A 15442-nucleotide genomic window follows, 5' to 3' on the forward strand; every position below is an offset into this window, starting at 1 on the left:
TACAGTGTAACCCTCTACCTGATTCTTGCAGACCCGCACTTTCAGGCACTGGGAAACCGTATGTAGGGCAGCCTTCCAGCGCCATGCCCAAGCTCTCAGAGAAGCACTCACTTGTCACCATAGTAATGGCCCAGGGGCTGACTGAAAACAAAACAGGTCGGGCTCCATCTGTGGAAGGGTTTTTGGCCTGTTGCTGTGCTGAGAAGTGTCTTGTTTCTTAGCGTCCAGTCAGATGAACCCAGAACCAAGTCCATTAGGCACCTCTAGCAGCAGATGGAGACGGAGCAAATTGACGTCACAGTACATATACCCCTGCAGTGACATCAGCCCGCCAGTATTCTCCATCTCCAGCAGATGGTGGACCTGAATCTCCCCCACTGGGGGTTGCTTCATTTTAAAGAAAAGGAGAATTAAGGAAATAAATTCACCCCACTCTCCTGCGGTGTTAACAAATGGTCCCTCTCACAGTTGAGAATTCCTGAGGTGATTTCCATGGTCCCTCAGACGAGTGCTTTGGTCCGGTAGCTGGTTTCAGCTGGCGTGGACTTAGTTGTTTGAGCAGCTGAAAGGCAGCGGGTGCAGGAAGCAGAGCATGGTGGTGACTGCACATGCCCTCTCCTCCCGTAGCTGGAGACCATTTCTGTACACAGCCAGGTAAGGCTGAGCTCCAGTAAGTGTTAAAAAAAAAAAAAAAAAAATTACACAGAGACCTAGGAGGTTTTTCTTGTGTTGGACTTCCTCCTTCTCCCGGTCTCCATGCTCGGCGTGCCAGTCTGACATTCATTCCGCTCCAAGGGAGGTCAAGAGACATGGGCAGCCTCCTTAAACTAGACCCCGCTCCGAGCTTTTCGCTGCATGCCGCAATGGCATTTCGCGTGATTTCTAAGGCTGCCCTCTTCAGGATTGTCTGTCTTGCTTGTGCATCTAGCTGTGCCTCCAGGTTTTGTGCCTAGTTTTTGGAGACACAGTCAGGCCTTGGAGTCTGTGCTTCCACATTAAGTGATACCGTAGTGGCCGCTCACCTTCCTCTGTGCACAAGTTATACTGTGCGCATAAGTTTTTTGTGCACTTTTTTTTGGGCACCTAGGTGTGTGACGCCAAAGTGTTGGACGTATAAATTTTGGGCGCCTAGGTTGAGCACGCATATAAAAAAACCCAAAAATAGGTTGCATGACTCCATCCGCCGCTCAGCGCATTGTCAACCATAATGGCGCCAGTACCTGGGAAGCTGAAGCGTCTTTCTCTTTGCACTGCTTGTCATATTTGGGCATCTCAGCCAGGAGTTCCCACTGATTTGTACCAGCGCTATTTGTAGGCTCAAGGAGAATTGTATTCCTCTGATTTCACTAAGCCTGGCTTTTCCCAACCAGATGCGGGTTTGGGTAAAGACGACGTGGTTGGGGCACCTGATTTTGGAACTCCCCTAACTGGTTCCTCAGCAGGGGAAGGTAGCTCAGTAAGTACACTTCAGGTACCTCCTGGTCTGGATTCTTCTACTTTTTCATGGGTAGAATTTTTCTAGGGGTTGCAATCCTTTCTTCAGGCTCAGTCCTCAGCCCTATCCAATGCTCCCAGAGCAAAGGTGCAGGTAGGATCCTTGCCTGGACCTTCTGTCAAGCACCTGAGTAGTCCTAGAGCGGCAGCAGGACCTCTGGATTGAGAACCAGATGGCATGGATGATGCCGATCCTGACTATTTTGAGGATGGTGAAATCTCCCCCGGATTAGAAGCATATAGAACCATGATACGGTTCTTTCATAGAGATGAACTGCCAGCTCTGATTTCCCAGACCTTTTAAAATGCTTGGAGTACCTGGGGCAGATTTAATGTCTGAGCCAAAGAGAAATCCCATTTTGGTTTCCTTGCATAAGGCCTCTTGTTTTTTCCCCGTGATGGAGGCCATTCAAGAATTGATTAATCTTGAGTGGGACACCCCAGAGGCTAATTTCAAAGGGGGTCGGGTTCTGGAAGGCCTATAGCCTCTGGGTCCAGTGGTAAGAGAGCACTTATGTTTTCCAAAGATAGATGCTCTTGTGTGTGCAGTCTCCAAACAGACTGCTGTTCCCGTGGAAGGAGGAGCGGCTTTGAGGGATGCTCATAAAAAGATTGAAACTATCCTTAAGCAAGCATTTGAAGCGGTGGCAATGACCTTGCAGATCACTGCTTCTGGTTCCTTGGAGGCGCACTCTTGTTTGCTTCTCTCCCAGGAGGTTGATGACTCTGGGATAAATTCAAGGGCAGTTATGGAACCAGCTGCTGCCTTCTTGCAAATGAGGACAGTGATTTGGTCCGCACTTCTACCAGAGGGGTGGCTTTGATAATAGTGGCCAACCGTCAGTTATGGTTGAGAAATTGGTTGGCCAATGTGACTTCCAAGGCTAACCTCACCAAATTGCCCTTTAATGGTTCATTTTTGTTTGGCAGTGAGTTGGAGAAACTGGCCAGTAAGTGGGGTGAATCTCTGGTTCCTCATTTGCTGGAGGATAAGAAGCAGGTGTAGCGTTCCTTTACCATGAGAGGTCGTGCTAGAGGATCCAAGTGTTTTTGACCCTATAGAGGAGCGACCTTTCAGAGGACTCAACCCTTCAGTAGGTCTCAGTCTTTTCATCTCCGAAAGCCCAGAAGAGGCGCAGGCTCAGGTAGTGGAATCTCCTGAGCTTCCCAGTGAAGATTTGCCAACTCGCTCCCCCCCCCCCCCCCCCGGGAACAGGAGATAGGGGGATGTTTCTCTCTCTTATCAGAAGTGGGTCAAGATTACATCCGATCAATGAGTCCTGGAGGTGATACGAGAAGGGTATGCAATGGAGTTTCGCAGTGTTCCTCAAGACATGTTCATAGAGTCTCCCTGCCACTCCCTGCAGAAGAAGCAGGCAGTGGAGGGTGCATTGGCAAGGCTCCTCAGTCTGAGGGTTGTTGTCCCAGGGCCCACATCTCAAGAAAATAAGGGGCGATATTCCATTTATTTCATTGTGCCAAAGAAGGAGGGCTCTTTTCGTCCTATCCTGGACCTCAAAGGTGTCAGTTGACATCTGTGAGAGAAACATTTTCGCATGGAAACTTTGTGCTTTGTGATAATGGCCATGCAGTCATGGGAATTTCTGACCTCTCTGGATCTGTCTGAGACGTATCTTTAAATTCCCATCCGATTAGAACATCAATGCTTCCTGCAGTTTGCAGTTCTGGGATGCCACTTTCAGTTTCGGGCGCTGACCTTGGTCTGGCCACCACTCCCAGAACCTTTTCCAAAGTAATGGTAGTAGTTGCGGCAGAGTTGAGAGAGAATAGAATCCCGTATTTGGACAACTGGCTGATTCGCGCCAAGTTGCTGGAAGAGAGCCGCCTGGTGACTTGCAAGGTGATTCCCCTATTGTGGGAGCTCGGCTGAGTTGTGAACCTGGCCAAGAGCAGTCTTCAGCCTGCTCGATTGTTTGAATACCTCTGGATTCGGTTTGAACCGAAGCTGGGAAAGATTTTCCTGCCAGAATCTTGAATTCAGAAGTTGCTGTTGCAGCTCCATTAGTTGATGAACAATCTGTAGCCAACCGTGTGGTCTTACCTGCAGATACTTGGTTTAATGGTGGCAACCCTGGAAGTGGTACCGTGGTAAGGGTGCATATGCGTCCTCTGCTGTGCTCCCTGCTGTCTCAGTGGAACCTACAGTCTCAGGACTATTCAATTCGGCTCCACTTGCCAATGGAGGTCTCCTCCCAACTGCAATGGTAGCTGCAGGTGGATCATCTAAGGAGGGGAGTCACCCTAGCCCCACCGGATTGGCTAGTACTGACAACGGACGCGAGTCTCCTTGGTTGGGGAGCTCACTATCAGGAGATGACAGTACAAGGATGCTGGAATGCAGAAGAGTCTCTCTGGGACATCATTTGGCTAGAAGCCTGGGCAGTCCGGTTGGCATGTTTACAGTTCAGCAACAGGCTGCGAGGTCGATTGGTAAGAATAATGTCTGACAACACAATGACTGTAGCGTATATCAATTGCAGGGAGGTACCAAGAGCCAACAAGTGTCACTGGAAATAGATCAACTTATGGAATGGGCAGAAGTTCATCTCCAGGTGATTTCAGCCTCACACATTGCAGGAAGAGTCAATGTAAGGCATACTTTCTCAGCAGGTAGAGTCTGGATCCAGGAGAGTGGGCATTTCAGCTGATTCTGGACCACTGGGGTCTTCCGTTTCTAGACCCTCCTGGTGACTTCATGCAATGTAAAGCTTCCGCGATTCTTCAGCCTCGGAAGAGATCCGAAGTCTTAGGGGATCGATGCCCTAGTGCAGGAGTGGCCGGAAGACAAGTTACTATATGCTTTTCCTCCATGGCCCATGTTGGGCAGATTGGGTCAGAGGATTGAGAGCCACAGAGGGATGGTGCTCTTGGTAGCTCCAGACTAGCCCAGGAGACCATGGTATGCGGATCTGCAGAGGCTCCTGGTGGATTTGCCTCTTTGACTTCCTGGTGCAGCAGGGACCTGTTCTTCATGAAGATCCGACTCTATTTTCTCTTACTGTATGGCCCTTGAAAGGGCTCGCTTGCTGCAATGGGGATACTCTATGGTGGTGATTTTCACCTTACTGAGAGCTAGAAGGTTCTCCACCTCCTTGGCCTATATGCGGGTTTGGAGCACGTTTAAGGCCTGGTGTGAGGATAGAGGTACTCTGCCTTCCTTAGTCAAGATTCCTCTCATTTTGAAATGTTTGCAGGATGGCTTGAATAAAGGCTTGGTTCTCAGTTCCTTGAAGGTGCAAGTAGCGGCTTTCACCTATTTCAGGGGTCAAGTAACTGGTGGATCTTTGTCAGCTCATCCTGATGTGGCCCGTTTTCTGAAAGGAGAGAACTATCTTCGCCCTCCCTTGTGGTTTCCAATGCCCCTTTGGAGTCTTAATTTGATATTGGATTTCTTGGTAGGGTCACATTTAGACCACTGCATACCCTGCCCTTGAGGTTACTGACCTTGAAGACGGTGTTCCTTGTGGCAATTTTCTCAGCGTGTAGGGTTTCTGAACTCCAAGTCTTGTCTTGCTGTGAGCCTTTTCCTTCAGGTGACTCCAGGAGCGGTACAGCTACGTACTGTTCCTTCTCATTTACTTGAATCAGTCCATCTCCTTGCCATCTCTGGACAGAGAGAGAGTATCATCTGCAGAGGAGTATTGTCTGTTGCGGCCCTTGGATGTCAAGAGACATATTGTCTGGTATCTCTAGGTTTCTAAGCCTTTCTGGAAGTCAGATCACCTGTTTGTTCTTCACGGCGGTACTAGACAGGGAGAGCCGGCCTTGTGGGCTATGATAGCTTGCTGGATTAAGGATGTAGTCACGGCTGCATACGTGGATGCAGGGAAGTTCTTACCTAGTCAGATTAGGGCTCATTCCACTAGAGCTCAAGCAGAGCCATGGGCAGAAGTTAGATTGTTGTCCCCTGTCAATATTTGCCGAGCTGCGAAGAGGTCCTCCTTACACACCTTTTCCAGGTATTATCATCTGGATGTGCAGGCCTGGAAGGATGCAGCCTTTGCATGTGCGGTTTTGACTGGACGGCACATGCAAAGTAGCTTGGTTACATCCCACTTGTTCTGGATTCATCTGACCGAATACTAAGAAATGAGAAATTACTACTTACCTGATAATTTCCTTTTCTTTAGGACAGTCTGATGAATCCAGCTTCCCTCCCATGGCTGCCGAATGATTGCATTATGGTCTTCTTGTGTGACTATGTGTTACTGGTCCTAGACTTATGTTTATACATTCTTGTCTGAGCTCAGTGTTGCCTGTTGGCTGAGTATTGAAATGGTTACTTATTTTTAATCAAGAATTTTGCTAGTCTGTCCACAGTTGCTTTTGAAGACACAACTGGCAGGCTGATGTCACTGCAGGGGTATATGTACTGTGATGTCAGTTTGCTCCGTCTCCATCTGCTGGTAGAGGTGCATAACTCACTTGTTCTGGATTCATCGGATTGTCCTAAAGAAAAGGAAATTATCAGGTAAGTAGTAATTTCTCATTGTCTGTGGTGCCCTCACAATGTTGTCATTTCTTCTTGTGCTTGATGCTTGCTTATACATTTAATGTTTTACAGAGATGCAGCTGCTCCAGGTTATGGAACTATGGCGGACCCTGGTCCCATTGTAGGAAATCCAGGTAGATAATCTCAGTAATACAATTAAAGCAGTTTTTCAGTACACCAGACCAAGTTGGAGAGTTTGTAATGTTGCCATGTAATACTATGATATAGTGCTGGACTGTAGCACTATATTATCTGAAGCTAAGAAAAAGAATTCCAAAAAGTTTTCATTTGTATTTTCAGGTTTTATACTGGGACCAGCACATCCTGTTATCTTGTGACTGGAAACAGCCCACATAACTGGGTCAGGAGAAAAGTGATGATCCAGGGGGGGGGGGGGGGGGGGGGGGTCACTTTTTTAAAATTACTTGTTGAAAACAATAATCCCAACTACAGGTTCACCAAGTGGAGTAGAGCTGGCGAGAGCTCCTTGATAAGAAATTAGTAACTTAGAACTGCTGTAGAGGCTCAGGAGAGTGATAATAATCTTGTGTCACAGACCACAGCTAAGCGCTCAATAGGGGTAGACGAGCCAGCTGAGCACTCAGCCAGGGGCAGGAGAACAGGGAAGCCAGCTGAGCACTCAGCCAGGGGCAGGAGAACAGGGGAGCCAGCTGAGCTCTCAGCCAGGGGCAGGAGAACAGGGGAACCAGCTGAGCACTCAGCCAGGGGCAGGAGAACAGGGGAACCAGCTGAGCACTCAGCCAGGGGCAGGAGAACAGGGGAGCCAGCTGAGCACTCAGCCAGGGGCAAGAGAGCAGGGGAGCCAGCTGAACACACAGCTGGGGGTAGGGAGCAGAGAAGCTAGTTTAGCAGCCAGCTAGGGGCAAGGAGCCATCTGAGCAGCCTGTTTCCATAGTCTATATCAAAGCTGAGCACCCAGCACAGAAAACTCTTGGCTAGGCTATACCAAAAGCTGCAGTAGGATACCTCAGGGATCGTTACTGGGCCCTGTATTGTTTGACATATTTTTAAATGGTTTGGAGAAAAGGAACAAGTGAGGTGATCAAATTTGCAGATGACACAAAATTATTCAAAGTTGTTAAAACAGCAACAGATTGTGAAGTACTGCAGAGATACCTTGTAAGAGTAGGAGACTGGGCAACTGAATGGCAGATGAAATTTAATGTGGAAAAGTACAAAGTAATGCACATAGGGAAAAATAATCCCAACTACAGGTACACTATGCTGGGTTCTGTATTGGGCGTCATCATCTAGGATGAGGACCTTGGAGTCCTTGTGGACAACACGTTGAATCCTCAGCTCAGTGTGTGGTGGCATTCAAAAAAAGCAAATAGAATTATTTATTTATTCAAACGTCTCTTCCATTGCTTCCTCAATGTTCAAAGCGGATTACATAACACATACACAATTATTGAAACAGAATGTTAGGAATGATCCAAAAAAAGAACACATGGAAAATATCGTATTGCCTTTGAGTATTGTGTGCACGGCTTAATTTGTGGGGCATGGCCTGGAATGCAGTTCCGCCACTTTTCAGATTTAAGAGGCAGAGCAGCAGGGGTGTTCTGATCCAGTCCCTCCTTTTCAGGCAGCCTGAAGGGGAAAGGAGGAGATAGTTTGAGCCTGGAGCAGACAGAGCAAGGGACAGTCACTCTACTCCCTAATCCAGCCCTCTCTCTTATTTCCCCTTCCCGTCCTCTTCTACAGGGAACAGGAAGAGAAGGCATGATACTGAAGCAGATGCTGCAGAACAATAAACAGACACAAAAAGTGGTTGAATTAACAAACGTTTTAAATTTATGTGCAATAGCGTCACTCATCAAAGCTTCAACCCTGGCTTTGATAGGCACTACAGTTCACATGCTTCGAACCTGTACTAATTCAACCCCTTTTTTTGTGTCTATTACCAGGGCTTCTGGAACAACCCAAAATGGTGGTCAGCCACCTTTATTCCAGGACACAAGGAGACAGAGTAGAGGTGATGGTATAATCAGTTCTGGCTCTCCTATAGAAAACGATCAGAGCTGTTGTGGTAAATCAGATCTAGCTTCCTGCTGAAATGGGAGCAGAGATGGTGGTAACAGGACCATTTCTGGTTCCCTAGGCCCCAGAGAAAGCAGATCAGGTAGTGTTTGAGCTGCTTACCTCGAGACAAGAGCAGCCACATTTTCTTGGCACAACTGCAGGCCATGAGAGAGGATGGGAAAGGTCTCCCCTATGAGGAAAGGCTAAAGAGGTTCTGGCTGTTCAGCTTGGAGAAGAGATGGCTGGGGGGGGGGGGGGGGGGGGGATATGATGCAGGTCTACAAATTCATGAAATTGCATAGGTAAATGTGAAATGTTTATTTATTCTTTTGGATAATACAAGGGCTAGGGGTCACTCCATGAAGTTAGCAAGTAGCACATTTAAAACAAAGAGGAAATTATATTTTTTACTCAACGCACATTTCAGCTCTGGAATTCATTGCCAGAGGATGTAGTTAAGGCAGTTGGTGTAGCTGGGTTTAAAACATGTTTGGATAAGTTCCTGGGGAAGAAGTCCGTAAACTGTTATTAATCATTAGGGAATAGCCACTGGTTGTTGCCAGCATTAGTAGCATGGGATTTGTTTAATGTTTGGGTACTTGCCAGGTACTTGTGACTTAGATTGGCCACTTTTGGAAACAGGATGCTGGGCTTGATGGACCCTTAGTCTGACCCAGCATGGCAATTTCTTATGTTCTTAAAGATAGCATAACTAGAAAAGGTGCAGAGGATGACAAAAATGATAAAGGGAATGGAACATCTTTTTTATAATGAGAGGCTACGCAGGCCAGGGCTCTTCAGCTGGAAAAGAGACAGATGAGAGGGGATGTGATAGAGGTTTTATAGAATCATGAGTGGGGTTGAAGGGGTAAATAAAGGATGGCTATTTATCCTTTCAAATAACACAAAGGCAAGGGGTCATTCCATGAAACTAACAACCATCAGATGTAAAACAAAAGATAGAGAGGATGTTTTCACCCAGCACATAATTGAGCTGTGGAAATTTGCATAGCGGGGTTTATAAGAGGTTTTGACAGGTTCCTAGAGAAAAAGTCCATAACACGTTATTAGTCAGGTAGGCTAAAGAATGCTATTGCTATCTCTGGAAGTGAGTGGTAAGAAATAGATCAGCTTATGGGATCTGCCAGGTACTTGCGACCTGGGATTGGCGACTGACTGTCAGAGACAGGTTGCTGGGCTCCATGGTATTCTTATCTTCATATGAAAATGTAGGAGCAGCTGTTAGGGGAAAGTGCTTCCAGTGAATGCAGGAAAGGACCATTGGTGGAGGCTGGGTATCCCTGGGTGCAGTGTGAACGCTGTCATTAATCCCTTCTAGTGCAGAATTCTGATCACTTTAGTGATTTTCTGGAGTTTGGTTTTGTGTAATAGCATAACATAGTACGTGATGGCAGATAAAGACCAAATGGCCCATCTAGTCAGCCCAGTTGAGATTGATCATCTTTGGTAGATGTGCATATAAAATTCCCAGAGGCAACCCTCCTTGTGTCTTCTCACCGATCTGTTATACAGTGATGACATTACTAACTACTTTCATATGGATGACATCGCAAAGCAGGATTATCCACAAGAATCCAGAGCCATATCATATAATTATTGTTAATCTCTCTTTGAATCTTAATTACATTCATGTCTGGTGTATTTTCAGCTTTTATTCAGACTGTGTACGTTGACACGGATTGCTTCCATCTTCTAATGCCCATTTCCTCTTTAAGTTCACATTACACAAAACTCCACTGTATCCAGTGAAAGTGCAGCCACCTCTAGGGTGTGGGGAGGAAGAAGTTAATTATGCAGAACCGCGCAGGATAATGGAAGGGAAGGAATCTGCACAGGATAATGGAAGGGAAGGAATCTGTCTGTTGGACAGATAGGAACTCTGTTTAATGCCTTTTGTGTTATAGGTGCACAGGATAATGGAAGGGAAGGAATCTGTCGGACAGATAGGAACTCGTGTTTAATGCCTTTTGTGTTATAGGTGCTCCAGGCCCTTACCCTGTCATTGGCATGGGAGGGGCCACTGCGCCTCCGTCTAACCTGATGGATAATGTGTATGGATATGAAGGAGCTTCTACAGGAGATGGAGGTAGGATTACATTTTATTCTTTGCACCCTTCATCCATTTAGGTACTTGGGATTAGGGTGCAGATTGTTCATTTAGAACCTTGATGTTCAGCAGCGTGGGGAGCAGATAAGTTAGCTGGATATATTTATCCGGCTAACTTATATTTCCTAGCGTGTAGCAGATGGACTCAGGCCCAATGGGTATAGTGTACTCCTGCTAGCAGTTGGAGACGGATCAGATTTCAATCTGACGTCAGCCCCTAGTACATACACCCCTGCAGGAAGTGCAGCTCTTCAGTATTTTCCATCTCCATAGCAGTTAGGGACTATCTGCACGCTCTCACAGCGTTAGAACCAAATTTAAAGAAGAAAACCAAAATTTTAAAGGAGAAACCTACCTGAAGACGAGCCCCGCTCTCCTGTGGTGATACCCTCGGGTCCCTCCCCCAGTTGAGATTCCCGAGGTGATTTCCGTGGTTCCTCGGAGGCGAGCCTCGGTTCGGCGGCAGAATCGCGGGGAGGACCTAGCCCCCGATCTTTGGGCGCAGCTGAGAGGCAGCGGGTGCACCCTTGAGCGCGGCGGTGAAGGTATTTGCCCTCTCCCCCCCCGCAGCCGGAGACTGCCCGGGACGAAACCAGAAGCGCCGTCCTTCGGAGTGAAGAAACTCACACAAAGATGAGGTTTGTACAATGTTCTCTCAACCTAGCTTGATGTTGCTCAGGTAGAGAGTCCATCAATCTAGGTTGAGAGAATGTTGTACAAATCTCATCTTTGTGTGAGTTTCTTCACTCTGAAGGACATCAAATCTTCACAAGAGCGTATTGTTCTGTTCGTATGTCTCACTCTGAATGTCAAAGTGGCCCCTAACCCCTACACTACTACCTAAATCTCACCTCAAGTAACTAGGTGGGCCTTATATAGAGGTATAAATACCTAACTACTATAAGGGCCTTATAGCTATATTCTCGCTCTCTCTCTTTTTCCCTCTCCCCCCCCCCCCCCCAGTGGTTGTAGGTAGGAATTGCAATGGTTGTGGCAGTTATCGCACTCTGCAATAATGGCTATGATCATAAAACACGCCCCTCTTCCTATCGCATGCGATAGTTTGATGAATCCTGGCCTTAACTGGATAATGCTAAATATTGGTGCTTATCCAGCTAAGTTGGCCGATAGCTGACTCTGCTCCAGAATGCCCCAGCTTATCTGGCTAACTTTTTAGCTGAATATAAAGATAACTGGATAAGTGGCTCTCAGCGCAGCTGGATATTCAAACAGCACCATTTGTCCAGCTAATTAGCTGGACAAATGGTGCTGAAACATAGAAAGATAGAATCATTACGGCTTATCTAGCCTGACCATCTCTATAATCCCTACTAGTCCGTTCAGAGATCCCCTGTATTTGTCCCTTGCTTTCTTGAATTCAAATACTGTCCTCGTCTCCACCACCTCCAGTAGGAGGCAATTCCATGCATCCACTACCCTCTCTGAAAAGAGATATTTCCTTAAATTACTTCTGAGTCTACCCACTTTCAACCGCCTCTCATGATCCCTAGTTCCAAATCCTTCTTTCTGTTGATACCTTGGAGGAATTTAAATATCTCTATCGTATCTCCCTTATCCTGCCTATCCTCTAGGATATATACATGTTGATCTTTGTCAGTCTCCATATGCTTTGTAATGAATATCAGGCCCTTGGTGTAGGAAAATGTTGCAGGGCCACAAGGCTGTGGATAAACTTGGACCACACACTGCGCTATCAGTGCTTTGGGTAGATTATGGTTCCTATCTTGTCTTCTTTTTACTGTGCAGAAGGAAAGGTTTTGCCTCCTCCAGCGAATCTCTTTCCTGGTTCTGGAGATGACCCGCCTCCCTTTAATAAAGACTGGAAGTAAGATACTTGTTTTTCATATTTTGGGGGCTCGCATATTAGTGCCACTAGTGTCTTTAACTCTTGTTTTCAGCTGCACGTGGTCACTGGTGTGCTGACCAAGAACTGACAAGAGTATTTGATTTTAACTGTGTTGAGGTTGCGACTTAAAAAAAAAAAAATTTTAAGCAGATTTAATCCCCCTGCCTTGGCAATGGTTGTAATTGTGTCCTAGTGGGGACCATTATCAGGGCGATAACCCTCCTGTATTGTAGGAGTTCTCACTTTCAGCCAAAAGCCCAAGGGAAGGTCCTCCGCTTACTGCTCAGACCCTGTGCCGAGATCTTGGGGTTCAGTGAGGCTATTCAGGATGCAACACATTATACCGTTTTGTTAAGGATTTGGATGTGGGGGAGAGGAAGCGAGGAGAGAAAACGTGTTCAATGTTGCAGTGCTATCAGGTGCCGAGTGAGGAATATTCTGCTCGTAGTGACAGTGCTGGAAATTTGGACAATAAAGGAAGTACTTTCAAAACAAATTACTTGAAGGTATGGTCTTGAAAAACTTGCTACTGCAGTCAATGCACTTAAATAAAAAGGCGAACATTTCTCAACACAGCAAATTGGATTTGCCTTTGCTTTCTTCTTGCCCTATTGGTTCTGAAGTGCTGTGGGATAAAATGTATTAAAGATTATATTTTAATCTGTGCAGAAAGAGAATGCAGTTATAATATGTCTTGTTAGACTGCCTGGGGTAGTTCGTTGTCTGGAGGCAGGGGATGGACTAGGTGACCTGGAAAGGTCCCTTCCAACCCAGCCTTTCCTGTCCTCTTCCATGAGCATAACTGCATATAGCCTCTGGTGAGGGAGGGGGGAGGGAGTTCCTCTAATTATCATTAGGCAATTGCAGTTGGTTAGAGGTCAGTGGCTTGTTCAAGATTGCCTAGGAATGCTGTAGGAAAGCAAGATTTGAGCCTCAGCAGCTCTGCTGGTTCATCCTTCACTGCTCCTCTCTGTGAAAAGGTTTGGCTGAGGTCACGTGAATGGTTCTTCCTACAGCAGGTCCTTTGCAAGTGTTCGTCTGTGTCTGCAGGATTTCTCTAGAGAATTAAGTGCAGTAGGAAGCTGGTGTGAGCCCTTTCATGGAACATCTGTTTTTGGCCTCTTCCAGCATCCCCTTCATCTCTGAAGACCTAGCAAAGGAAGCCTTCAACAAGTATGTCTCTAGCAAGTGCTGCTACAGCAGTAAACCTGTCAAGGAGATGGTCTTCCGAGATTTGAAGCCTTTCAACACATACCGGGTACGTACAGTCGGCGCAGAGTTTGCTCTGTGTTCTGGTGTCCTGCAGGCATTAGAGTCGGAGGCAGCACACATTCTCCACTCAAGATCACGAGGAAGGCAGCAGGCAGGTGGATTATCTTCAGTGCCTTGCATTAGAGAGATTGATAATTGCAGTGCAGGACAGTGAATAGTTAAACAGACAAATGGTAGATTCTACAAAACAGAACTGGAAGTGGTTACCCATCTTGTCACTGGGTGTGATGTGCCGATGTCAGAAGGGCTGTATACAAAAAGGCACGACAAGGTGGCCCAGCTCATCCACTGGAAACACTATAACATTGCTGTACCAGAAAACACTGGGATCATGACCCTGACAGTCGCAGAGAATGAGAAGTTGTGATCTGGAGCATTTTGATGCAAGAAAAACAGAAGAATAGTATTGCTGAAAGACGTGTCAGTACCAGGTCTTACCAGTCCTACGGCATATGGAGAGACACGAGATCATGGGAAGGGCAAATTTCAGAAGCCATTTACCTTGGTAAATTCTTATTTTTCATGGGTAAATGGGCCGCCTGATAATTTCCCTCCCTGTATGCGGATAAAGTACGTGTGGTGTTTCTTAATGCGCGTACTTTTACCTGCATATCCCTAAAGGCATTCCTAGGGTAGAGTGGCCTCTGGCCCAGGACCTTTCACTGCAATCACCGCACTAAATGTAAGTTAAGAGAGGATAGCAAATAGGGGAAAAAAATCCTGTAGTTGGGACTGAAGGCTCCAGGTACCAGATTCCAGCCCCGTTTCTGTTTCAGCTGGAAGTACAAAGGAGAAGGAGGAAATTACTGGGTCAAACCCCCCCCCCCCCAAACCTCCAAGTGCCTCCGATACATTGCCTGTGCATATTGCACCCTCTGAGCTCCAGAAGGAGGCTCTCTTTGGCACAAAGCAGTAAGTTTCACTCATTGAGATTTTTCCCAGCATACTCTGGCTTATGAGTGAGGTTCATTTCCATCATGGTATGTGCAAAGTCAACCCATTTGCGACACTTCCTCCTGAGAAACTCTTATTTCTGTAAGAGGTCCTCATGCACACTGCTGACATCTCAATTGATTCTGTGAAACATAAAATGAAAAGTGTGTTTTGTGTCTTAATATAGTTTTTATCAGTCCATCGATAGCTAGTTCCTTTGAAATTCCCTGGGTTATTGTGGGCAGTACAACTCAATTCTATTTCTTTCTCTTCTTTTTTTCTTCAAACCATATCCCAGAGTACAGAGAAAAAGTACAGAAATGCTAAGACATAGGACTGTGTTTCTCACCTCCTCTTCCTCACTGTGAGACCTTCAGTCAGTTGCAGACATTTTTCATGTTTAGTCTCTTGCTTTGTTTGCATGTTATCCCCTCTCCTATTCTGGTGCATGGTGTGAGTGCAGCTTTGGCTTCTCCCCAGGGGTGGCTGTACTGATTTCTTTGCTTTTTGTGTGAAAGGGGCCATAAGCTGGAAATTTCCTTCAATTTCTACTTTTTAGGAGGAACTGGAGATTTGCACTTCTCATCAGTATGTTCCTTTTTATTTTTCTAGTATCGTTTGGAGACCTTTACAGAGTCTCGGAGCTCGGAGTGGGCCTCTGTGCCTTACACAGGTAAAGCAGAACCTTGTCAGACTGTCCTGGTGGAAAGGCCTTTATCCTATACATATCTGTATCCATCTGGATACAGATATGTATCTTGGAAGTAGTGGAAAACAAAACTTGTAAATAAATATCTGGTTGGTATGCCCTACGGATGACATTTGGCTTGTGAGGAGGGACAGGATCAGCCATTCTTTTATACTATGAATTATCAACATGCCTTTTCTGCTCAGCTTGTTGAAAGCTGGAACAGGATGGAATTTTTTTGTCTGTTGGATGAAACTCTACTCTGTCTGCAGCATGGAAAGCTGCTGTGAGATTATAGTTTTGTCCACTGGGTGGCACTGTAATTGGGTATTGGAGTGCAGGACTGAGGAGGAAATAGATACTGGGCATTTGAACCCTTGATTTGGAATTGTTAGTTCAAGATTGGTGGGTTGTAGTTAGTACACAACCAAGTTCCTATTCAGTAGTGCGACAAATGGCACATTTCTCTGGGGAAGTTGTAATGGCCGGGCAATGGTTAAG

At 46.3% G+C, this 15442-nt stretch overlaps 1 protein-coding gene across 2 annotated transcripts in view; it reads left to right on the forward strand.

Annotated features, from left to right (window-relative positions):
* The window catches only part of LOC115091286 (protein SSUH2 homolog), a 47477-nt gene that overhangs the window by 11599 nt on the left and 20436 nt on the right, over positions 1-15442 (forward strand). For both annotated transcript variants that reach the window (XM_029601450.1, XM_029601449.1), the window contains exons 2-6: positions 6080-6141; positions 10053-10160; positions 11949-12027; positions 13177-13306; positions 14866-14926. In XM_029601450.1, coding sequence (XP_029457310.1) covers positions 6080-6141; positions 10053-10160; positions 11949-12027; positions 13177-13306; positions 14866-14926 — 440 coding nt within the window. The remainder of the gene's footprint in view (positions 1-6079; positions 6142-10052; positions 10161-11948; positions 12028-13176; positions 13307-14865; positions 14927-15442) is intronic.

Source organism: Rhinatrema bivittatum, chromosome 4, assembly GCF_901001135.1.
Source record: "Rhinatrema bivittatum chromosome 4, aRhiBiv1.1, whole genome shotgun sequence".
Lineage (NCBI taxonomy): Eukaryota > Metazoa > Chordata > Amphibia > Gymnophiona > Rhinatrematidae > Rhinatrema > Rhinatrema bivittatum.